The 25,404-nt window shown below is 37.0% G+C and overlaps 1 protein-coding gene across 1 annotated transcript in view; it reads right to left on the reverse strand.

Annotated features, from left to right (window-relative positions):
• ABI3BP (ABI family member 3 binding protein) overlaps window positions 1-25,404 on the reverse strand; it is a gene marked incomplete at both ends in the record, with an annotated part of 263,992 nt that overhangs the window by 180,117 nt on the left and 58,471 nt on the right. The window contains one exon of the mRNA XM_080696503.1: window positions 17,157-17,336. Coding sequence (XP_080552629.1) covers window positions 17,157-17,336 — 180 coding nt within the window. The remainder of the gene's footprint in view (window positions 1-17,156; window positions 17,337-25,404) is intronic.

A 25,404-nucleotide genomic window follows, 5' to 3' on the forward strand; every position in this document is an offset into this window, starting at 1 on the left:
TTCCTGTCGTCATGGCACAGAATTGGGAGCATCTTGTTCAGTTGCTATCCCAAATTAACCTTGCTTCACCTCCACATTGACAAACTTTCACTGATGTCTCAAATATTTAATAAGCTATTTTTCTTACCCAGTCTCCCCAAACCACGTACACATCTTTTCCTATTTTAGCAGACCTGTTAGACATTAAAACCATTGGCTTTATTGCCCATGGTCTTTTCCTCGCCTGCAGTTTATGTGCACACTCCACAGGGCAGTTTAGCACAGGGTGTTGTCTGCTAACTGTTTTAAGGCTTGGCAAGGGCTTGCTTTTGAAGGAGAGCCTGTGCATGCGTGCACACATATTTTCCAGTGAACTCAGCACTTTGTTAGTATTCTCTCTCCAGGAAGAGCTATTGAAAAATCAGGACTTGGTTTGGATGCTTTTCTTTCAAGCAATAAACATAGGTCACATTAGCTCTCAGATGGCATCCAAAGTCAAAGCCTTCAAATCAGCAAGGTTGTTTTCTTTCTTTTTAAATATTCCTGCCAGAATTACCATGTTGAGTAAGGGGCCAGGAATAATTTCATAAGATGAGTTTTTACACAAAGTTCAAAAGAATTCACATTTTTATATGCCATGGGGAAAAGCACTGTGATGTGATGGCCAAACACAGAGGCTCTGGAGCCAGCCTGCTGCTGGTCCTTCACATCCTGGGGATTTGCCATCTTCACTGCAACTATGAAGTTGATAATAAGAGTACCTGCTTCACAAGGTGGCTGTGAGGATCCAGTGATGGATTTCCATAAAGTCTTGGCGCTACACCTTGTAGCTGCTCCAAAACATATATGGAGCACCGGCAGCTAAGAGGCTGATGAGGACCTCCAAACCAGCCTGTGTTGACCAGCTGCTCTGCACTCCACCTGGTGAATGAAACACCACAGAGGCAAACTTCTGGCCAACCTCTTTTCTTGATTTTGTCCCTCCTTTCTTGATGCAGAGTTTCGCTGGTCGCAGGAGAAAAAGCTGGGCTGGGCTATCACCTTGGGGTCAGACTGTGAACAATCTGGAGGTCAAGCTAAGAATCCAAGGTTTTCTCTATCTATAGATTAAGCATATAGTTTTTTTTTTAACTCAACTGGCTGACATTAAGAAAAATGGATGTACAGTTAATAATTTTGCCAGAGCAACAGATATAAACTGTGATTATGCAGATAAATCAGGTGGGTTATTTAACCAGCAGAATAGTCAACCCCTAAACCTAGTAGAATGATTTTTCTTCTGGAGATTTCCACTATAGGTTATTAGAAACTTTTAATTTTTTTATAGGGAGCCTTTCTCAACAAACTCTGAGATAGCATAGTTATATATTGACCCTAACTGTGGAGTATATGGAAAAGGTGAGACTTGGCTATGGCCCTGAGGAGCCTACATTTGACTGGTGAGACATGATGAGATGAAAAAACACACAGACACACACAACAGGGGACAACACAAAACAGAACATAACTAAATTCTGGCCTTTGCCACATAGCACTTGGTATGGCTTACATGTGCCAGAGATCACTGAGTGTTCTGGGAAAGTAAAACATTGAAAAGAAAGTACCATGATGGACAATTAGGGAAGTTGATAGGACTATATTCTTTGGTTTTGAAAGATATATCCCTAAAATTAAAAGAAACTCTAAACAGTACCTGTTTTCTAGATAACCCTCTAATTTACCTTTTTATTGGCAGTTGTTTTTCCAGTTTAAACCCCTTTTCAATAACCATATTCTTGCAGTGAGTATGGGATAGTACATCTTTGAAGCTCGTGACAAAAAAAAAAAGCCATTAGCTATTTGGGGGCATGCTTTGAGATATAATTAAGAATGAATTTTTTAAAATTAGAATTTGTAAGGGTTAATTGGGTGTTGTGTGTATGTATATCTCCACAAGTCTTTTATCCTATTAAGATGTATTACTACAATGCACCAATAAAAAATTTAAAAAGTTAGATTTTGGTCTTGGTGCATTGTGTAACACATTTGAAAAAATTTACTTTATATTAGAATATTCTGAATTTGGTTTGTGTTTCCAAGAAAAGATAGACTTGGAGACAGTTTATCATTTGATGAGGTCAGAAAGACCATGAAAACATCATAGTTGAATTCAGTGGAAAAAAATAAAACTGGAAATGTTTTATCAAACCAAAGCATGGCAAAATGGTTACTTATTGTCAATAAAGGCCTTTCTGGTAAAACCCTTGTTGAATTAAAGGATGACACGTATGGACTAAGAAATTAATACCCACTAAGTTAATGCCTTTAAAAGGCACTTTTAAAGTTTAAGTTCTTCTAACTTTTGTGCCTTGGAGGAATAAAATAATTCTAGGATTCCTAATTTTGTAAATGGAGGATTTGGATTCATCTCAAAGATTTAAAGCCAAGTACTTCCCAAGTGGTAAATCCATGTCCAAAGGAATAACAAAGTAAGAATTAGATGACATTTTGAAAATAGTTTCAAACAAAAGAGAAAATTTCATCTTAAATGGTGCCCACAGCTGTTTTAGACTTATTTTCAAACTTTCCTCTTTCTCATTCATTCATTTATTTATTGTGTTTCTAAATTCATGGCAACATTGAAAGTAAAAAGACATCTAAAGCCTACGGGGTTTTTAGTTTCTGAGTTTTTTTTTCTATTTGTTCATTGTGAAGGCAGACAAGACATACAGAAATAAGACCATATAGACATTCCAACAGATATCAGTTCATTAGTGATGCTAGACCTCGGAAAAACAAGCTGCACCTGTAGTTCTAGCCATTGTGGAGGCCGATGCAGGAAGATCACCTGAACCTGTGGAGGATTCAAGGCCACCCTGAGCAGCATAATGAGAACCATTTGAAAAAAACTAAAGTAAAAACAAAGAGCAATTCATTAATAATTCACTAATATCAAGAGTGATGCTAAAATAAAATGCTCAAACTCTAGGGTTTTCATGGAGAGGAACATAAATCTTTCTGCCATGGAGAGAGCTGACCTTGTGGACAATGGATGGGGAGTACTTGACAGATGGGGAGTACATAATCAACAAAGATGATGGTGGGAGTGTTGGAGGGCAGGTTTGGGGGACACAGTAAGCACTTTACATACTTTAATTCATTTATGCCTTTATTAGTTACATAGCCATAATATATATCATTTAAAAAACTGTTTACAAAGAATTACAGAAGCTAAACATCAAGAGTTTTCTATAGTAGAACAGATAAAATTCCCCAAGTTTTGAGACTTGGTAGAAAACACTGGTTCAGGAGAAAAGCGGGGCTTAAGAGCCCTGCTAACAACCAATCTCCATTACCACAAAACCAGCGCCTTTCATAGCCAGAAAACACCATCACCAGAAAAACAAAAAAAAACCACGAGGCTCCAGAGAGAATGCGGACTGAGAACAGAGCTCAGGGCCACAGAGGAGACACACGCGCCCGAGGACGCGGTAGCAGCGCCATACTGCCGGCGGCAGCGGCGAACTCATCGGACGGCTACAGCAAGCTGAGGTGAGCCGCTGCGGAACAGCCAGGCGGGACCTTTCGGCGCAGAGAGGATTTAAAGCTCCCAGTGGCTAAGCTCAGCACACGCTGCAGGGATTCAGAGTGGAAATCAACCAGAGAAGAAAAAATACGCCAGCCTCATGGCCGAGGGCGTGGCCGCGGCGCCATATTGCCACCGGCGGCGGCAGCAGCAGTGAATTCGCTGAATCCAGTACAGCTACATCTGCGTACTCAAGAACAGTGAGTCAAATTGCGGGCCACAGAGGAGAAATCCCAGTACTGTACCTCACTGAGGTACCCAGTGAGGGAGTGGTGGTGGCAGAGATATCACACCATAGGAGAACGTGCAACCTGGCACCCCCCATAGTTTAAAGCAGCCTCTATTGACTCCCTGGGTCGGAGACTCTGTGATAAAACCCAGTAAAGGAGTAGTGGGGTCTGAGATACTACTGACTCGAGATCCAGAACACCTTAAGTGAAGTCATAGTGACCCAAGGGAAGAACCCAGAGAAGGCACAAACATCCGAAATCATGGGAAAGAGGAATAATACTGGAGCAATGAATGCCGCCCACAACCCCACAACATCAGAACCTGATAAAACAGAAAATCAGAGATTTCTAGAAGATCAAATCAGGAAAATAACTGTAGAAATAATAGAGGTGCTTCGAAAAGAACTCAGAGAGAGCCAAAAAGAGATAAAGGATGCAATTAATGAAGTAAAGGCCTCAATTCAAAGCACAAACAACCGATTAGACCACATGGAGAACAGAATCTCGCTCTTAGAAGATGAGCAATCCAAAAATGAACACATAGTTTCTAATCTAGAAAAAAATATCCAACAGCAGGAATCTGACATTGAAGAAATATGGGCCCATCTTAAGAGAGCTAACCTAAGAATAATTGGAATAGAGGAGGGAAAAGAAAGTGAAACCAAAGGGATCAACAATCTCTTCAAGGAAGTAATAGCAGAAAATTTTCCAAACATAGAGCAAGAGGTTGATACACAGGTCCAGGAAACTTATAGAACTCCCTTTAGACAGGATCGGAGAAGAGGATCCCCACGCCACATAATTGTCAAAATGACCAATGTGGAAGCCAAGCAGAGAATCTTAAAGGCAACAAAAACAAAGGGCCAAGTGACATTCAGAGGCAAACCAATTAGAATCACTCCAGACTTCCCAAACCAAGTCATGAGAGCCAGAAGGGCTTGGAGTAACATATTCCAAACTCTGAAAGAAAACAACTTCCAGCCAAAAATTTCCTATCCAGCAAAACTTTCTATCAAATTAGATGGAGAAATAAGAAGCTTCCATGACAAACAGAAACTGAAGGAATTTATGTCTTCAAAACCAGCGCTAGAGAAAATACTCAAAGAGATTAACTACAAAGAAGAAATAGGTAACACTCACCAGAACCAGAGAAACAAGATTTTCCATCCAACAGACAACTAAGATTGGTTATCTGTGGAGATTCATAATTTATGTTAGTCTTTTACCTATCTCTAAATTGTATTGTTTGCCTTTATTGTTGTTAATTTTTAGGATTTCTAGTTGGGATATTAATATACCTTCAGATATAGCATTTGGAAATATTTTATCCAATTCTATTAGTAACTTTTAACTCTGTTTACATTGTCTTTGGATATACAATATTTTTTTATTTTTTAGGGAGTTTGTATATTCTTCTGTTGCCTGTGCCATTGAAATCATATCCAAGAAATCACTGCCAATTTCAATGTTGTGAGGTTTTATGACCCAGATTTTCTTCTAAAAGTTTATAGTCTTAAGATTTATATTTAGGTCTTTTATCTATTTTGAGTTAATACTTGTATGTGGGATTAGGTAAGGGTCCAATTTTATTCTTTTCCATGTAATTATTATGTTTCAACAATATTTAGTTAAAAGAATATTATTTCCACCACCAAATGTTCGTGGAAACCTTATCAAAAATAACTTGACAATATAGGGAAGAATTTAGCTCTAGACTTGTATTTAACTCCAATGGTTTATATATCTGCCTTTAGAACAGTATTACACTGTTTCAATTATTGTAGCTTTATATGGTTTGAAATCAGAAAATATATATCTGCTAGCTTTGTTCTTCTTCAAGATCATTTTGGGTATCTAGAATTCATATTCCATATTAGGATAGATTTTTTTCTGAAAAATAAATATATAAATATATGATAGTTTCACCAAAAAAACAGAAAAAAATATGCTCTGGTAAGAAAGAAAGCAAAAAGAAATATTGAAATGTTATCTTTAAATCATCAAAAGCTTGGCATCAGACAAATGAAACTGTTATGTGAGATTATCATTTTTAATTTTGGATAAATTACTATAATACTAGATGTCAACCACTAAGCCAAGCATGGGAGGGAGGGATGGGGAGAGAATGGGGTGGGGATTGGGTGGGGATGACTGGGCGATGTGTGCATGTATGTCTACAAAAGTTTGTATCCCACTATGATGTATGAATACAGTGCACCAATAAAATAAAATAAAATAAAATAAAATAAAAAAAAAAAAGAAAACACTGGTTCAGAGATCAAGCTTTAGAGCTAGACATTCTAAGTTCAAATCCTGGACCTGCTCTTGATTGACTGGATAATCTTTGGAAGTTTACTTTAAACACTTGAGCTTGAGTATCCTGATGCGTAGGAGAGAAATAACACTGCACCACATAATAGCCATCTCTCATCTGCATTTTGGGACTGGTTCTCATTCACTGCCAGTCTTTCTCTCTTTCCTCACAGCCTCTTGCTGATTCTCTAAGGATTCTGCAAGGTAAGAGGGGCCTCACTTGGTTTCAATGGCCGGCACTACGTTTCTTCCCAATGTATTTTGCCTTTTTAACCAGTTATTTTTTCATTGTATTTAATTCCCTTCAGTTATTTATCTTCAACCTCTACTTCTAGCAATTTTTCTCCAGAGAATCTATCGCCTTCCTTGTGTTATTTATTCTTCAATGTAGTAAGTAGCAGAAATCTCATCACTTTATATGTCATCCCACTTCCATAAGTGAATAGAGAGCACTTAAGCATTTTTATGACAAATAAAGGACAGCTGAAATTCTAAGAGTTGTGATAATAGAAGAAAAATGTGCATTTGCTTTTGCTTTATGTACAAGTATAAAAACTAAGGATCAAATTTGTAAGGGGTCTTATTACTGTATAGAAATTTAAATTGCATTAAAATTTATAAGCATAAAATTTTTATTTACTAATATGTGGATTAATAACTATAAGAAAAAATTATTTTAAAATTAATTTCTGCTGTGAAATAAGTGAAAAACAGAATAAATTAAACTTTGACTTGAGCTTGCTGAGATAAGTAAACTAAACTGTATTATGCTCTTATTTTGATTAGTGTTTTGTAGACCAGGTCAAAATTCTTGCTATCTTCTTGCTAAAAAATTGCTTTTTAGAATAAGAGAGATTGGAAAAGTGAAATCTAGAGATATTGGAAAGTCATTATATTCTTCTCTAAAGAGGACAGTTACAGAATTCTAAGAACACCTGACAACTCTATTCACCAAAGGCAAACAGGCAACTCTACACAGGAACCTCTATTTAAATACTAAACGATAATGACTTTGGGGGAAAGGTGTTTACCCTTCAGGGTATTGTGTCACAATCTTAGATTTTGCTGCTTCTTTTGAATCCTAATCTTGTTTTGAGAGTAGAATCATCCTGTCAAGAAAATATCCTGGGGTATTACAAAAAGATGAATATGGCTACTTCTTTTCAGTAACTAACAATGTGCTAAAATAACCTACGTCTATGATTTTACTGTACCACCTCCTCACCCCCAAATCCAAATTCAAACCAAACCAAACCAAACCAAACCAAACCAAACCATAGGACTACTGTTTAGGAGTTTTCAACCTAAACACTAAAACCTTAGCATTGTCCAGAACATTAGTGGAGATTTAGCACAATCACTATCAGGAATTCAGACAAAGATAAGAAATATTAGATAAATTATCCAATACCATTCAGCTCACTCTAGCAACAAAGTTTATGAAGCATGCATACTGTGTACTAGAGTCCATCTTAGTCACTTTATATTATTTATATATAATCTTTACAACACCTCTGAAAGGTTATTTTCTATTTTACATATGAGAAAAGTGAAGCTCAGAGAACTGAAAAGACTCTTAGCCCAAACCTCTGTGCAATAAGCAATGACGTTCTACTTGAACACAGGTCTGTCAGAGTCAAAAGTACTAGGTACTCTTTCTCCAGAGCATGCTGCCTCTCGGGTAGAGGCTGATCTTTCCTATAACACCTCAGTCAGCATTCTGGCCCAGGCCTTTCCCAAAGTGTCCGTCGACAAGTCACTAAGCACAGCGTCCTCCTCACCAGCTCTGAAATCACTCTGAGAAGTTACAGACAAGATGGCGACTGCTAGCGCAGCAAAGAGATCAGAGCTGGGTATGAGAAATGTGCTCTCTTAAGGAAATGAGCGTGAAGGCTAGCCACTGTGAGAACATGAGAATTAAAACACAAGCCTCCATTAATGCTGTAGTATTCCTAACACCTGTTTGGGAGACAAAACTTTAGAATTGGTGGTACTGGTGGTACTGGTCAAAAGTACTAGGTACTCTTTCTCCAGAGCATGCTGCCTCTCGGGTAGAGGCTGATCTTTCCTATAACACCTCAGTCAGCATTCTGGCCCAGGCCTTTCCCAAAGTGTCCGTCGACAAGTCACTAAGCACAGCGTCCTCCTCACCAGCTCTGAAATCACTCTGAGAAGTTACAGACAAGATGGCGACTGCTAGCGCAGCAAAGAGATCAGAGCTGGGTATGAGAAATGTGCTCTCTTAAGGAAATGAGCGTGAAGGCTAGCCACTGTGAGAACATGAGAATTAAAACACAAGCCTCCATTAATGCTGTAGTATTCCTAACACCTGTTTGGGAGACAAAACTTTAGAATAGGTGGTACTGGTGATTATATATATATATATACATACATACATATATATATATATGTATGTATATATATGTATAATATGTATATAATTATATACATATTATATATGTATATATGCATATACAATTATATATGTATATAATTTTTTATCTTTTTAATCCAAGCCTAGAATAAAGATAGAAAAATGAAACTCTTCAGTTTGTACTGAACAATTGATGGGCTAAAACTCTCTCAGGTGACGCTAAGGTATTTTTATATGTTAGCAGAACATCATAAAGTATGTCTTAACGTTCAGTGTTAAGAAAGTTCTCGTTTTATTTTATTGGACATTTGCAAAATTATCGGCAGCTGAACATAAAAGTAAAAAGCAAAGACTTAAAATGTAAACCAGAAGTGAGAACATTCAGGATGTGAGTCCAAAAAGAAAATATAGGAACCTGGAGGGTCTATTAAATGTGAATCATGTTTTTTTTCACATCATGGCTCTCATGGCTTTAATATTTAGTCCTAATAACCTGAGGCAGTGCTATTCTTTTTACTGCTTCAATTTGTCCTCTAAAATGTTAAGTCAACGTTTTTAGAAATTTCATATGAATACTAATTTCTAAAACAGCAAAAGAGAATCTTTCTTCTTTTGCTTGTAAGACCAGTGAATGACTTGAAGATATATGCTTACACTTGATAGATATTAAAATAAATGCAAAAAAGCTTATAAATGGATAATTTATTATTAAAGTATTAGTCTATAGACTAACACTTAAATATTAACCTGACTATTTTTGAATAATCAACAGCTTCTCGCTTCCATGGGGACATGAGTTGTGATGATAAACACATCATTCAACAAGTGAAATGTGTCAGGCAATGTGGCACTTAGTATTTCTTTTGAAAGTGAAAGTAATTTGTTATATTTGGATATAGTTCAGTGCAGCTAAAAAAAAACACTACTATCCTATTACAAAAGGAAGTAAGAGCAGGTGCTGTAACTGATTTTTTTTTAATAAAGAAGGAGAAACCATAAATGAGCAAATAAGGCAACTTAACTGAGGGGGATTGGAGGGGGAAAGAGGGAAATTCCATAATGTACATGATGTGTATTCACAAACATATCAAAGTCAATCACTAAAACAAACATAAGAAGGAGGGAGTGGGAAGGGAATGGGGTAGAAATTGAGGAAGGGCTAAATGAGTAATGTGTGTATGTTTACCTCTACCATCTTGTACCCCATTAAAATGTATGACTATAGTGGCACACGCCTGTAATCCCAGCATTTGGGAGGATGAGACCAGATCTGTAATTTCAATACTTGGGAGACTGAAACAGGAGGACCTTTAGGTTCAAGGCCAGCCTCAGAAAATCAGTGAGGCCTTCAGCAATTTAGCAAGACCCTGTTTCAAAATAATCTCAGAGATAGAATGCACCTGAGTTCAAATACACACACACACACACACACACACACACACACACACACACACACACACACACACATTATTTGCTCTTGTACGGCATTTTGCACTCAAGGGATTTCAGTTTATAATCATGAATTTATTAACTTACCCAGGGCATATCAGTAAAAAATAGGCCTGTTGTAGATGAATATAATTGAGAAGGATCTTAAAGTAAGCAATACCAGAAAGGCAATAGAATTGACACAAATATCAATCATAGGGCTTGTGGCAAGATAACTGTCCCCAACAACTAACCACATCCTAATCCCCCAGAACCATGAATGTTTGAGGTCATCTGACAAAGAAGAAATTAAGTCTACATGTAGAATTAAGGTTGCTACTCAGCTGTCTTATGATAGGAAGAGCATCCAAGATTATTCATGTGGGCTCAACACAGTTATAAAGGTAGCTAAAAGAAGACAAGGAAGAGAAGAAGAGGCCAGGCTGATGTGAGGGGATATGGGAAGAGCTTGACCCCCTGTTGTTGACTTTGAGGTGAAAGAGGAAAGCAGGTGACTTGTAGAAGCTAAAAAAAAAAAAAAAAAGCAAAAACCAGATTGTCCCTTCTAAATCTCCAGAAGAGACTGCAGCCCTGCCCAAACCTTGATTTTAGCTGAGACCCATGTTGGACTTCTAAGCTGTAACTGTGAGATAATAAATCTATAATATTTTCAGCCCCCTCACTCCCAGTTTATGGTATAACAGAAAATTAATATATAGCTGTTTAATCAAGTAAGAACAATTAATACAATCATGGAAGGCAATAATCAATTTAGGCAACCTCAAAATAGAATTTACTTCAGAATATGTCTATTTTTTTAATAAAGTAGAAGCATGCTGCTTCTTTGGAATAAAAATAAGTGAAAAAAGGAAATATATAAGAGGAATACTTTTATACTCCTACTAGAATATGAGCATGAAAGGGGTTTGGTAAATAGGACACAGTGAATAGCCTTCTAGGAGTTCTAGAATTGCTGCCCCTAAGGTTTTTTAAGATGTATAGAGATCCCATTATATTATCAATTCTGAATGGCTTAGATGTTTACTTGCCTGATGATAGGGCTTAAACAATACCTCATGACATCTCCAACCTAAATATTCTACAGAGTTGAGTTTATTCTATTTTGTGGCACAAGTATTTATTATGACATAAATAATGAAAATAGCTATTATGAAAAAAATCTAGAAGACAATTTCACAGTAGCCTCAAAAAATACTTGGGAGTAAATCTAACCAAGAAAGTAAAAGACCTCCACAATGAAAATTATAGAAAACTAAAGAACTAAACTAAAGACTTTAGAAGATGGAAAAGCCTCTAATGTTCTTGAATAGACAGAATACATATTATCAAAATAGCCATTCTTCCAAAAGACATATACAAATTCAATGCAATCTCTATTAAAATACCAATGTCATTCTTCACAGAACTAGAAAAAACTGTCCTAGAATTCCTATGGAAAAATAAAAGGCCCAGAATAGTCAAAACAATTCTCAACAATAACAAACACTGAAGGCATCACAGTACCTGATTTCAAATTATACTATAGAGATATAATAAAACAACATGGTATTGGCACAATACCATGACAAACACATAGACCAACAGAATAAAGTAGGGAACACAGAATCAAATCCTCATTCTTATAGCCAGTTGAAGAGACAGCTGGATAAGAGACAGCATTTTCAAAATAAGGTACTTGGAAAACTGTTTATCCATATGTAGAAGATTGAAACTAGAACCTAATATCTCATGCTGCACAAGCATCAACTCAAGATAATTAAAATACCTGGAGATCAGATAAGAGACTTCACAATTACTAGACAAGAACAGAGGACCAGTTCTCTAACCTACAGGCACTGGTAGAGGTTTCCCCAAAAAGACCCTCAAAGTTCAGAAAATAGAAACAAAGACCAATAAATGGAGTGGAATTAAATCAAAGAGCTCCAGTGCAGAAAAAGAAACAACTAACAGTCTGAAAAACTTCTCAAAGAAAGAAATACAAATGGCAATAAATCTATAAAAATGATCAGTACTGTTAGCAACCAGGGAAATGCAAATCAAAATGACATTGAGATTCCATCTAGCTCCAATTAGAATGGCAATCATCAAGAATACATCAAGAATACAAAAATAACAAATGCTGATGAGGATCTAGGGAAATAGGAACTCTTATACACTATTGGCGGGATTGCAAATTAGTACAGCTGCTATATAGATCAGTTTGAAGAGTCCTTAGAAGATTTGGTATAGAGCCCATATATGACTCAGATATACTAGAGTATGGGTATCTTTCCAAAGTAATTACTATACTATACTATACTATACTATACTATACTATACTATACTAATTTATATACTAATACTATAGTGATACATACATCTCCATGTTTACAGAAGCCCAATTCACAACAACCAAACTATGGAACAAGCCTTGGTGCTAGTCAATAGATGAATGGGTTACAAAACTGTAGTATATACACACAGTGGAATTTTACTCAGCCATGAAAAAGAACAAAATTATGTCATTTGAAGGGAAATAGATGGAACTAGAAAATATTATGCCAAGTGTGATTAGCCAGTCTCAAAAAGTGAAGGGTCATATGTTTTCTCTCATATGTGGTAGCTAGAAAGAAAGTGGGAAACAAAAGAGATTTTAAATAAATGAGGAGAGATACCTGTAGAAGAATAAAAAGAGGCTGGGGAAGGGGGGAGGTGAGGAGTGGCAAGAGACTTGAAGGAAACAGTTCAAACAATCTTTTGTATATTTGTAAAGCTATCAACATCAAATTCAATATTATGAATGGGGACAGGAAGAGAACGCAGTGGGATCTGTAGGGGCATTTATCATACAAAATTTTAATATGGTGTATGGTTACCATGCACTAATAAATGTATATTTGCCCCCCCCCACAGTTAGGGACACCCTGTTTCAAAATAAAGTATAAAAAATGGGACTGGGAATGTATTTCAGAGGTAGAATGCCTCTGGGATCAATCCCCAATTCTGCAAAAACAAAAACAAAAACAAAACAAAACAACTCACACACAAAGGATACACAGAGACCCCACTATCCCACTATGTTATCTACCCCAAACAGCTTAGATGTTTGCTTGCTGATGACAGGGCTTAAACAATTTTTCATGGCATCCCTTAACCTAAATATATACACAGGGTTGAGTCTATTCAATTCCATGCCATGAACATGTATTTTGTGTTTACTAAATGTAAAATATTTTTATATGAATAAACAAATAATAATATATAAACATTGAATTTAACTAAAGTAAATAAGCAACCACAGGCTAGACAAGGAGAAGAATCACAAGAGATGGATAAGTGATATATTTATACAAATCTATCAATAAATAAAAACCAATGCATTCTTATTGAATCTAAATCAAACAGTATCATTAGTCATCATTGGAGGTTATCATGGCACCAACTATTAACAATGAATATTTAACAAAAATATTGCATCAACTGATGCAAGAGGAAAAAATGTTTATTATTATCATCTTAAAGAGGAAAAAGTAATAATATAATTGAAAAGTTGACATTTTATAACCCTTGTCTAAAATAATGGATCTGAGCAATGAATATCAATAGATTATAAAACCATTAGTGGAAATTTGTTGGAAATTTTTATAATAGAGGAATCAGATAAAGACCACCTACACATACACACTGAAGAGTCTTAGGATAGCAAAGTCGGACAGACAGCCATTTATAAACCTCTTCTTCTGAGTCTTTAGGAAATACATAGTAGTACTACCTATAAAGTAGTAGTTACTCCCAGACAATTGAATGTAAATCTAATATAGCCTCCAGGTCAAACTGTCTTTTCATAGGAAATACAGGGGACAGAGAAGGAATGTATTAATACAAGGAATGTATTAAATGCAGAATGTGGATATTCTATATGCTAAACAACCAATTCCTATAGAAATCAGTGGTATCTCAAAAGGGGAAGAGAAGAGAATTCAGATACCTAATCAATTGTAACATGTAGATTTTGTTTAATATAATAAATTAATAAAGGCAGAGTGTTAGTAAAATATTTCTTATAAGAGATGCTTATTAAAGCCTTTTCAGATAAAATGTGATATATAATTATGCTTTTAAATAAATGTGTGTATCTGTGCAGCAAAGGAAACCATCAAATGTCTAAAGAGAGAGCCTACAGAATGGGAGAAAATCTTTGCCATTTATTCCTCTGATAGAAGACTAATATCCATAATATATAAATAACTTAAGAAACTTAACACTAAAACAACAAGTAACACAATAAAAATGGGCAATTGAGTTAAACAAGCACATAATAAAAGAAGAAATACAAATACACAAGAAATATACAAAAAATGTTCAACATCATTAGCAATCAGGAAGAAGCAAATCAAAACTACACTTTGATTCCATCTAACCCCAAACAGAATGACAATCATCAAGAATATAAACAGCAATAAATGCCAGTGAGAATGTGGGGAAACAGGAACTCTTATACATTGTTGGTTTGATTGAAAATTGGTGCAGCTGCTAATTTGTGATCAGTGTGGAACCTCCTCAGAAATTTGCAAACGGATCCACCATATGATATACCACTCCTGGGTATCTTTTCAAAGGGACTGAAAGGAGAATATTATGTAATACATCTATATTCATATTTATAGTAGCACAATTCACAATAGTCAGCTTAGGTGTCCTTTGACAGATGAATGGATTGCAAAATTATGGATATACACATAATGGAATTCCACTCAGTAATAAAGAACAAAACTATGTCATTTGCAGGGAAATGGATAAAACTAGAGAATATTATGCTGAGATTAATCAGTCACAGGAAGGAAAGGGTCATGTGTTTTATCTCTTATGTAAAAGCTAAGGAGAAATTGGGATAAAAGAGGGACTCCAGATAAAGGATAAAAAACTCCAGTGGAGTGATAAAGGAGGCCTAGGGGAGAGAGCCTGGGGAAGGGACTTGATTAAGGAAACTCTTCAGTTGAAACTATGTGTATATACAAAATTATCAATAACAATCTTGATGTCATATACCAGGAGGGGGAGGGACTGGTATGGGAGTTGAGAGGAGGCCCAGCAAGTGCTGTGTGCATATATATCTCTATCACTCTGAACTTCATTATGATACATAAAACAAGATTATCAAAACAGCAACATGTATTCAAGCTGCATGTTGAGACACAAGGGTTCATTGCAATATTCTGTCTACTTATGTTTGAAGTTTTTCAAATTAAGCTAGGAATATAATCCCAATATTTAGGAGGCTGAGACAGGAGAATTGCAAGTTCAAAGCCAGCCTCAGGCTCAGCAATTTAGTGAGGCTGTTAGCAATTTAGCAAGACTCTGTTTCAAAATTATAAAATAAAATACAGCCAGGGATTTAACTCAGAGGTAAAATGCTACTGGGTTCAATACCCAACAACACACAAAAAAAAAAAAAAAGAAGAAGAAGGAAAGAAAGAAAAAGAAACAGAAAAAATATTTCAAAATAAATCTAAACGATAAAAATAACAATAAATAAATAAAAGAGTCTTCCTGATCTACTTGTTCAATTTTAATTTGAGACCATAAAAGGCTGCAATATTTGTGCTAGAATTTTTATTTAGTTGTGTGTACATATTTTATGGTAATTTGACTTCAATCACTTTAATAATTTTTTTTTACCTAATACAGAAAAGAAGTTTATTTATGTATTTTTTTTTTGTGAGTCTGGGGACGGAACCCAGGGACATTCATCCTCCAAGCTACACCCCCTGCCCTATTTTTTATTCTGTATTTTGAAACAAACAGGGTCTCACTAAGTTGCAGAGGGCCTCACTAAGTAGCTGAGGCTGTCCATGAGCCACGATCCTCCTGTCTCAGCCTCCCGAATGCTGGTATTACAAGCGTGTGCCACCACGCCCAGCTAGAAAAGAAGTTTTCAACTGACCAAATTTTCAATTTACATAACTGCACAAATCTATTGTAAATAAAATGTGACTTCTACTGCTCAGTGAAAGCAGAAGCTATAGATCTGCTTCTACTTGTGCGGGGAACAAGCATATGGTTTCTGTTTATTTCCTATAGTAAACAGAAAATACAGTAGGGAATATTGCAAACATTCAAATTCCTTATGGTTCATGTACTTATAGTGTTATTATATATTTCAAAGTGATTTCTATTTTCTAAATCTCATAGCTGTTTGATAACAAACTATCAAACTTGCTTTAAAGTGATTGTCTTATGTAAAATATATCTAGATCTTTGGTCTTACCCTGTTGCCTGGTTTTCACATCTAACAGAGACTTCTCTGGAAGGAACAAGAGGCAACAGGATAAAAGAGGCTCATCTTCAACATACTATGTCCATGAATAAATGCCAGAGCTGATATAAAGTGGTCCAATTTACAGGCTTAAACTTCTGAGGTTCATAGAAAGGTTCTCAAACAATAATCCTAGCACTGGAACAAAATATAAATCTCATCTTAGACTCTGAAAGCATTCACAATAGAGGAGCCTTTAAATATTTTTTTTAGCCCTTTAAGAGGTATTTGTATATTTTTTTCTGGGAAAGCTTTAAGGTCACCCACATCCTCAAAGCACATTTTAATATGACTAAAATATTTCCAAAGAAATATAAAAATTCTATAATACTTAGAAAATGCTTAATATTTCATATAAAATACTCTTTAAAATATTTTTTTGGTGATACTGGGGATGGAACCTTTTTTGGTGGTACTGGGGATGGAATACTTCTACCTCCGGGCTACACTCCCAGACTTAGTTTATATTTTATTTGGAAACGGTCTTTTAAGCCTATCTCCGCCTCCCAAGTGCGGGGATTACAAACGTGCCCCACCACGGCCAGCTCTAAATTTTTAGAAATGTAGTACATTCTCTCTTTTTAGATAGTGACTCATAAAAAGATACCCACAAAGCTGTAGTTTTTATCTTGTACTAGAAAGCAAAGACAGATTAGTCTACATAAATAAGCCCAGGCATTTCAGTTAAATTTTACATGTACATTAAGTTTTGTGGGCAGGGATTATAGTACAATGGCAGTTAAGATAAATACTTCTGCATGCAATGCAGATTTTTTAATGTAAAAAAGTGTGCTATGGGTCACAACAGGTATAAAGATGATTTCTAATTCCAGCCTTTGACTTAGCCACGGATGTAAAGGCAGTGGTCCTTGCCTTCAGGATTTGTGTGGCATATTACACCCATTGCCCATTTCCTCCCTTCCCCCTGAACCCACTCCCAAAATGCCTTACCAACTACGGCCTCCGTGTACTTCCCTTCTGTGGGAAGAGGAAAGTACTGGTTTGGAGATACATTGCTACCATATCCCAGGAGAAACCCTTCAAGCTTTACATTTGGACTTGGGCGCAGGAACTTCAAGAGGATGGAGTCACTCGTGGTATTGATGTGGACTTTCAGGGTTGGCTTTTTATCTAAAGATGGAGACAAACAAACGATAACAAAAAGTGACTGTTACTTTATCTCTTTATTTTTTATTTGTTATTTATTTATTTATTTGCAGGGGCAGAGGTACTGGGGACATCCTACCTCTGAGCTATACCCTCAGCTTCTTAAATTATTATTTTTTATTTTGAAACAAGGTCTTGCTAAGTTCCTGAGGCTGGTCTTGAACCTGTGATCCTTCTGTCGCAGCTTCTCAAGTGCTGGGATTACAGGTATGCCCATACCAGCTACTTTACCATATTGGCACCCCACAAAAATTTTCACAAAGGGTTGGTCACCAGCAGCATTGTTCTCCAAAAGCATACTATCTAATTTGCTACTCAGGACCACAGCAAATACACCTAAATGCCAAAAATACAACTAAATTTTCATATATACATATATATATTTCATATATAAATATATATATATACACTTTCATATATATATATTTTTTTTTGCGGTAATGGGGATGGAACCTAGGGGTATTCTACCTCTGAGCTACACCCCCACCCCTATTTTTTATTCTTTATTTTGAAACAGGGTCTCACTGAGTTGAAAAAGGCCTCACTAAGTAGTTGAGACTGTCCACAAACTGCAATCCTCCCATCCTAGCCTCCTTTGATTACAAGCATGCACCACCACGCCTAGCTGTAACTAAACTTTTAAATCAAAGAAAATTGATTTAACGTAAAACAGCCTACAATATAAATTAAAATCTCAGGGAGTCAATATTTAGTAGTTATTATGAAGGTAGTAGGTAGAATTTAGGCTTTTGGACTATCCACAATTGGCCAAAATCTATGCTGTTTTCACACTATTGGGGTATAGTGAAAGACCAGAATTTTCTTATTGGTAAAATTGAATCGCTACACCTTGAAAATCCCCAGTCTCCTCTGTGCTGCTCTCTAGTCCCCCCACAAGACTTGGTCATCGATAAGAAAGTGAGGGGGACAGAATGGTTTCTGGCTTAGAGGTAGCTGAAGTCGTAAAATGGGGAATTTTGGAAGAGAATGGTTAAGGAGAAAGATGATGAGTTTTACTGGGAGCTCATCACTGGGTCAGTGAAGATGGCTTCCTAGAGACACCCAACAGTGAGCAGGATAGCCACGTATGATGCTCAGAACCTGTACAAACCCCTCTGGGTGTCATTAGCATGTCAGTGACGATTGGATGAATTCTCCCAGACTGCAGAGAGTGAGGAGAGAGATCTTGCTTAAGTTCTTAAGACATTTTTTTATCACTATTACAACAGGGGCAGATAATCACACTACCCAAATATGAAGAAGCATTGCCTTTGTCTTTGAAGCCAGAAGGAACAGTGTGCTAAGCCTAGCTCTGTGACTTACCAGTGAGAAGTGAGTAATTCATGGCAACTCTCTGCACATGCTTGACCCTAAGCTTCTTGCTTTGTCAGTGCTGGGTAAGGGCTGCCTTTTGCTGGGTTATTTATAATGAAAGCAACACAACCTTAAAGCCAGCACGCAGAAATTAGTCCACCATTGCTCACTAACGGAGTACTTTACCTATCATTTACTTATCATTCGGAAATCCAGGAAGCTTTGTAGATTTACAAAGTTCATAGTTCATCTCAAACTAATTTGACAACAAAACCCACCGTGTGTGTGCGTGTGTGTGTGTGTGTGTGTGTGTGTGTGTGTGTTTTACTGGAGACTGAACCCAGGGGAGTTCTACCTCTGAACTTCACCCCCAGCCCTATTTTGCCTTGGCAAATAGTTGCATATTGGTGAAGTAGAATCTTGAAACTATGACAGTGGTTTCTAATCCTCTGGTTGCAGCAAACACCCTCGGGTATCTCTAGATGTTTCAAAGGGCATTGTGAAATTCTAAAAGAAAAAAAAACCCTTTCAAAACAAAATTAAAATTAACCCACTTTTCATTTTAAAAGCAAATGTGTGCCCTGTGACATCAAAAACAGCGTGTGTGGGGGGGCACTGTGGTTTAGAAAAACAGACAAATTCAAAGAGCTCTCATGATCAACCAGAGGGGGCAGGTTGCTGCTGTTGCTAAGATGCTGTGATCAGTTTCAATCAAGCTCTGTAAAGAAACAGCCAAGCCAGGCATGGTGATACACACAACATAGGGAGACTCTCAGCAACCTAGCCAGACCCTGCTTCAAAAACAAAAAGGAAAAACTGGTTGGAAGTGTAGCTTGGAGATAGAATGTTCCTAGTCTCAATCCCTAGTAACAGAGAGACAAGAGAGAGGAGAAAGAGGAGAGAAAGGAAAGAGAGGAGAGAGAGGGAGAGAGAAAGAGAGAGGGAGAGAGAAAGAGAGAGAGAGGGAGAAAGAGAGAGAGGAAGAAGGAGGAGGAAGAGGCGGGGAAGGAGGGGGAGGAGAAGGAGGAGGAGGGGAAAGGGGGAGGGGGAGGAGGAAGAGGGAAAGAAGAAGGAAGCGGGGAGGAAGAAGAGAAAAAGGATGAGGAAGAAGAAGAAAGAGAAGAGTAAGCAGCCTAAACCATGTTAGTAAAATCAGCCAAGCTATCAGGGGCATCCAGTCACAAACTTGAGAAAGGAAACACGATTAAAATGGGTTTAGTAGGAGGGATTTTTTTCATATGTAATCTCTCAGAAATTTATCTTACATTTTCCAGGATATTTCAAAACATGGTCTAAACATTGATATTAAGTTGGTCACAATGATAAAATTACTGCAAGAGAAAAAGTATGAAATATTAATGCTCTCTTCTAAAAGTAGCAGTAATATTTAGTGTATACCTCTCGATGTTTTAAAACACTATAAAGAAGTTAGAGATAGTCCAAATATCAGGTTTGGACTTAAACTAAATCAGATATACTATGAATATCCTTAAGATATGAAGAAAAAGAAAAACTGTAATGTACCAGTATGGGGAATGGCCTAGGAGGATTTGAGAAAGCTCTGATTATTAATAAATATATTTCAAACTTGGGTGAAGAGCAGACCTGTGGAAAGACTTGGTTCAGCCAGAAAGTAAGCAGCTATTATAATGTAAAACATCCTAGCTAAAAGTAGTTAGCAAGTGGAAAGAGAAGGGGAGCTAGGACTTCCTCATTCTAAACACTGGTTTACATAATAATTGATATCTAAGTTAGGATGGGAGGAGGGGATTGACCTTCCTGAAAGGAGGAACCTGGGCATGAACCAAAGTTAAGCGTGGGGGGAGAGGTTGAGGGGATGGACTTTATGTCAGAGTTACGTAGAACAAAATGGAGGACGTCGTGTCTATTAAAAGGCTGTTCCATGTTCTGTATTTTGGGTGAATTCATTCAAACCTCTCTCCCCATGCCACTCCTGAATGCCATGGGGCTGTAACTGCCTTCGTAGCTCAGGACCAGAACTTGCAGTTTTATGGGAATAGTTCCCAGTAGCCTAACAAAGGTCCCGGGGGACAGTTTCCCCAACCGGTAACCCTCACTTCAAACTGTAACATCTTAAACCATTACATGTAATACTGATGTTAAGGAAATAGTTATTTCAAGATTAAAAGTGTAACCTCATTCTTATCCATAGCAACAATGTGACCTGCACACACCCGACCTCTGTACTTGCTCAACCACTTATTTTGTTATACAAAATTCAAATTTTCCAAGATATTTTAATAACTAAATCAGTTACCATCAGTTTCAATATAAGATGAAGCACAGATTTAAAAAGCTAATACAGCCGGGCGTGGTGGTGCACGCTTGTAATCCCCCGGGCTTGGGAGGTGGAGGCAGGAGGATTGCGCATGTTTGAAGCCAGCCTTGCTGCCTTAAAGAGACCCTGTTAATGTGCCAGTATTGGGAATGGCCTAGGAAGATTTGAGAAAGCTCTGATTATTAATAAATATATTTCAAAAATTGAGTGAGGGGCAGATCTGTGAAAGGACTTGGTTTCTGCCAAGAAGCAGGCAACTATTCCAATGTAAATTAACCTAGCTAAAGGTAATTAGCAAGTCTATAGGAGAGGGGAGCTAGGACTTTCTCATTCTAAAGGCAGGTTTACGTAATAATTGGATAATCTAGCTAGGATGGGAGGAGTGGGCTGACCTTCCTGAAAGGAGAAAAATGAGCATAAACTCAGTTTGGTAGGAAAAGTACGGGGAGGAGCTTTACAGGGACTTTTGACTACATCAAAATTATGTGAAACAAGATGGAGGATGTTATGTGCATAAAAAGTCTGTTCCGTGTTTTGTACTTCAGTGATTTCATTCGAAGCACCCTCTCATGTTACCCTTGGGTAACATGAGCCAAGGGTAACATGAGCCTGTAACTCTCTTCTGTATTTATCTCTTTATAATAAACTCTCTTAAATCTTCAGCAAGAGTCCAGGCTATTGCATATTTATCCTTAGCTCAGGACAAGAACCTGCAATTTTTTGTGGTTTTTTTGGGGAATTATTCCCAGGGGTCTAACAAAGGTCCCTGGGGACAGTTCCCCTAGACAGTAACAGTCACAATCCACACCGCATCATCTTCTCTCCAAACTGTAACAGTTTCCAAATAAGAAAAATAGGTCTGGGAGTGTAGCCTGGAGGTAGAAGGGTTCCATCCCCAGTACCACCAAAATAAATAAATTAATTAAATTAAATATAAATAAAAAGCTAATACATTAGACTTGATGACATTTTTAAAGTTTTGAAATTTTAAAAAGCTAACATGGTCATATGTGGTGGCACATGCCTATAATCCTAGTAGTTGGGAGGCTGAGACAGGAAGATCACAGGTTCAAGGCCAGCCTCAGCAACATAGCAAGTCCTTCAGAAACCCAGTGGGGCCCTATTTAAAAACAAAAGTACAAAGAAGGGTTGGTGATATATCTTGGAGGTAGAATACTCCTGGGTTCAATCCTCAGTTTCACACAAAAAAAGAACAACTTAGTAAAAAAAAAAAATTTGCAACACATATATCTAATGAAGGACTTGTATCCATAATATGTACATATTTGGATAGACCACCCACTAAAGGTAACCAAGAAACACAGAAAAAGATTCTCAACACAGTGTTATTGGGTATTTATTTTCTTATTGTTGTTATTGTGTTTGTGGTACTATAGATTGAACTCAAGGGTGCTTTACCACTGAGCACCTCATTTACCCTGGCCTCATTTTATCTTTTCATTTTATTTTTGATACTGGGAAATCAATTCAGGGGCATTCTATCTCCGAGGTACACTCACACCCCTTTTTTCATATTTTATTTTGAAACAGAGTCTCAAAAGTTGATGAGAGCCGGGCGTGGTGGTGCCTGCTTGTAATCCCAGCATTCGGGAGGCTGAGACCAGAGGATCACAGTTCGCAGACAGCCTCAGCTACTTAGTGAGGCGTTCTGCAATTCAGTGAGACCTGGTTTCAATATAAATAATTAAAAATAGGGCAGGGGGTGTGGCTCGGAGGTCAAATGACCCTAAGTTTCATCCCCAGAACCAAAAAAAAAAAAAAAAAACATTGATGAGGATCTTGTTAGTTGCTGTATCTGTCTTTGAACCTATATCCTGCCTCAGTCTCCCAAGTGCTGGGATAACAGGCATGTGCCACAGTACCCAGCTATTGGGTTCTTTCTTTCTTCTTTCTTTCTTTCTTTCTTTCTTTCTTTCTTTCTTTCTTTCTTTCTCTTTCTTTCTTTCTTTCTATTTTTAATTTATTATTTTTATTGGTGCACTGTATTCATATATCATAATGGGATTAAAAAAAAAAAAAAAACTTTTGTAGACATACATGCACGCATCGCCCAATTAGCCCCTACCCGATCTCCACCCCATTCCTTCCCCATCCCTCCTTCCCATGCTTGGCTTAGTGGTTGACAACTAGTATTATAGCAATTTATCCAAAATTAACAATGATAATCTCTCAGAACAGTTTCATTTGTCTGATACCAAGCTTTTGATGACTTAAAGATAATATTTCAATATTTCTTTTTGCTTTCTTTCTTACCAGAGAATATTTTTTCTTTTTTCTTTTTTTCTTTTTTTTGGTGAAACTATCATACATTTATTTATTTATTTTTCAGAAAAAATCTATCCTAATGTGGAATATGGACTCTAGATACCAAAAACGATCTCGAAAAAGAACAAAGCTAGAAGATGTATATTTTCTGATTTCAAACCATATAAAGCTACAATAATTGAAACAATGTAGTACGGTTATAAAGGCAGATATATAAACCATTGGAGTTAAATAAAAGCCTAAAGATAAATTCTTCCATATATTGTCAAGTTATTTTTGACAAGGTTTCCATGAACATTTGGTGGAGGAAATAATAATCTTTTAACTAAATATTGCTGAAAAATAATAATTACATGAAAAAGAATAAAATTGGACCCTTACCTAACACCATATACAAATATTAACTCAAAATAGATACAAGACATAAATATAAATCTTAAGACTATAAACTTTTAGAAGAAAATCTGGGTCATTAAACCTCACAACATTGAAATTGGCAGTGATTTCTTGGATATGATTTCAATGGCACAGGCAACAGACGGGTAAACAAACTCTCTAAAAATTAAAAAAAAATGTTGTATATCCAAAGACAATGTAAACAGAGTTAAAAGTTACTGATAGAATGGGATAAAATATTTCCAAATGCTATATCTGAAGGTATATTAATATTCCAACTAGAAATCCTAAAAATTAGCAAAAATAAAAGCAAACAATACCCTTTAGAGATAGGTAAAAGACTAACATAAATAATGAATCTCCACAGATAACCAATCTTAGTTGTCTGTTGGATGGAAAATCTTGTTTCTCTGGTTCTGGGGTGTGTTACCTATTTCTTCTTTGTTGTTAATCTCTTTGAGTATTTTCTCTAGTGCTGGTTTTGAAGACATAAATTCCTTCAGTTTCTGTTTGTAATGGAAGCTTCTTATTTCCCCATCTAATTTGATAGAAAGTTTTGCTGGGTAGGAAATTTTTGGCTGGAAGTTGTTTTCTTTCAGAGTTTGGAATATGTTACTCCAAGCCCTTCTGGCTCTCATGACTTGGTTTGGGAAGTCTGGAGTGATTCTAATTGGTTTGCCTCTGAATGTCACTTGGCCCTTTGTTTTTGTTGCCTTTAAGATTCTCTGCTTGGCTTCCACATTGGTCATTTTGAAAATTATGTGGCATGGGGATCCTCTTCTCCGATCCTGTCTAAAGGGAGTTCTATAAGTTTCCTGGACCTGTGTATCAACCTCTTGCTCTATGTTTAGAAAATTTTCTGCTATTACTTTCTTGAAGAGATTGTTGATCCCTTTGGTTTCACCTTCTTTTCCCTCCTCTATTCCAATTATTCTTAGGTTAGCTCTCTTAAAATGGGCCCATATTTCTTCAATATCAGATTCTTGCTGTCGGATATTTTTTTCTAATTAAGAAACTATGCATTCATTTTTGGAGTGATCATCTTCTAAGAGCAAGATTCTATTCTCCATGTGGTCTAATTGGTTGTTTGTACTTTGAATTGAGGACTTGACTTCATTAATTGCATCCTTTATCTCTTTTTGGCTCTCTCCGAATTCTTTTTGAAACACCTCTATTATTTCTACAGTTATTTTCCTGATTTGATCTTCTAGAAATCTCTGAATTTCTGTTTTATCGGGTTCTGATGTTGTGGGGTTGTGGGCATTCATTGCTCCACTGTTATTCCTCTTTCCCATGATTTTGGAAGTTTGTGCCTTCTCTGGGTTCTTCCCTTGGGTCACTAAAACTTCACTTAAGGTGCTCCGGATCTTGAGTCTGTGGTATCTCAGTCCCCACTACTCCTTTACTAGGTTGAATGGTAGAGTCTCAGACCCAGGGAGTCAATCGAGGCTGCCTTAGACCATGGGGGGTGCCAGGTTGGGCCTTCTCCTATGGTCTGATATCTCTGCCACTGCCACTCCCCCACTGGGTCAAGTCCCTGGGAGTGCTGTACTGGGATTTCTTCTCTAGGGGCCGCAATTTGACTCACTGTTGTTGAGTGCACCAATGGAGCCGTATTGGACTCAGTGAATTCGCTGCTGCCACTGGTGGCAATATGGCGCCGCTGCCACACCCTTGGCCGTGAGGCTGGCGTATTTCTTCTCTGGTTTTGCGCTCTGCTCTGAGTCCCTGCAGGGT

This window comes from Muscardinus avellanarius (assembly GCF_963383645.1).
Source record: "Muscardinus avellanarius genome assembly, chromosome: 5".
NCBI classification, from domain to species: domain Eukaryota; kingdom Metazoa; phylum Chordata; class Mammalia; order Rodentia; family Gliridae; genus Muscardinus; species Muscardinus avellanarius.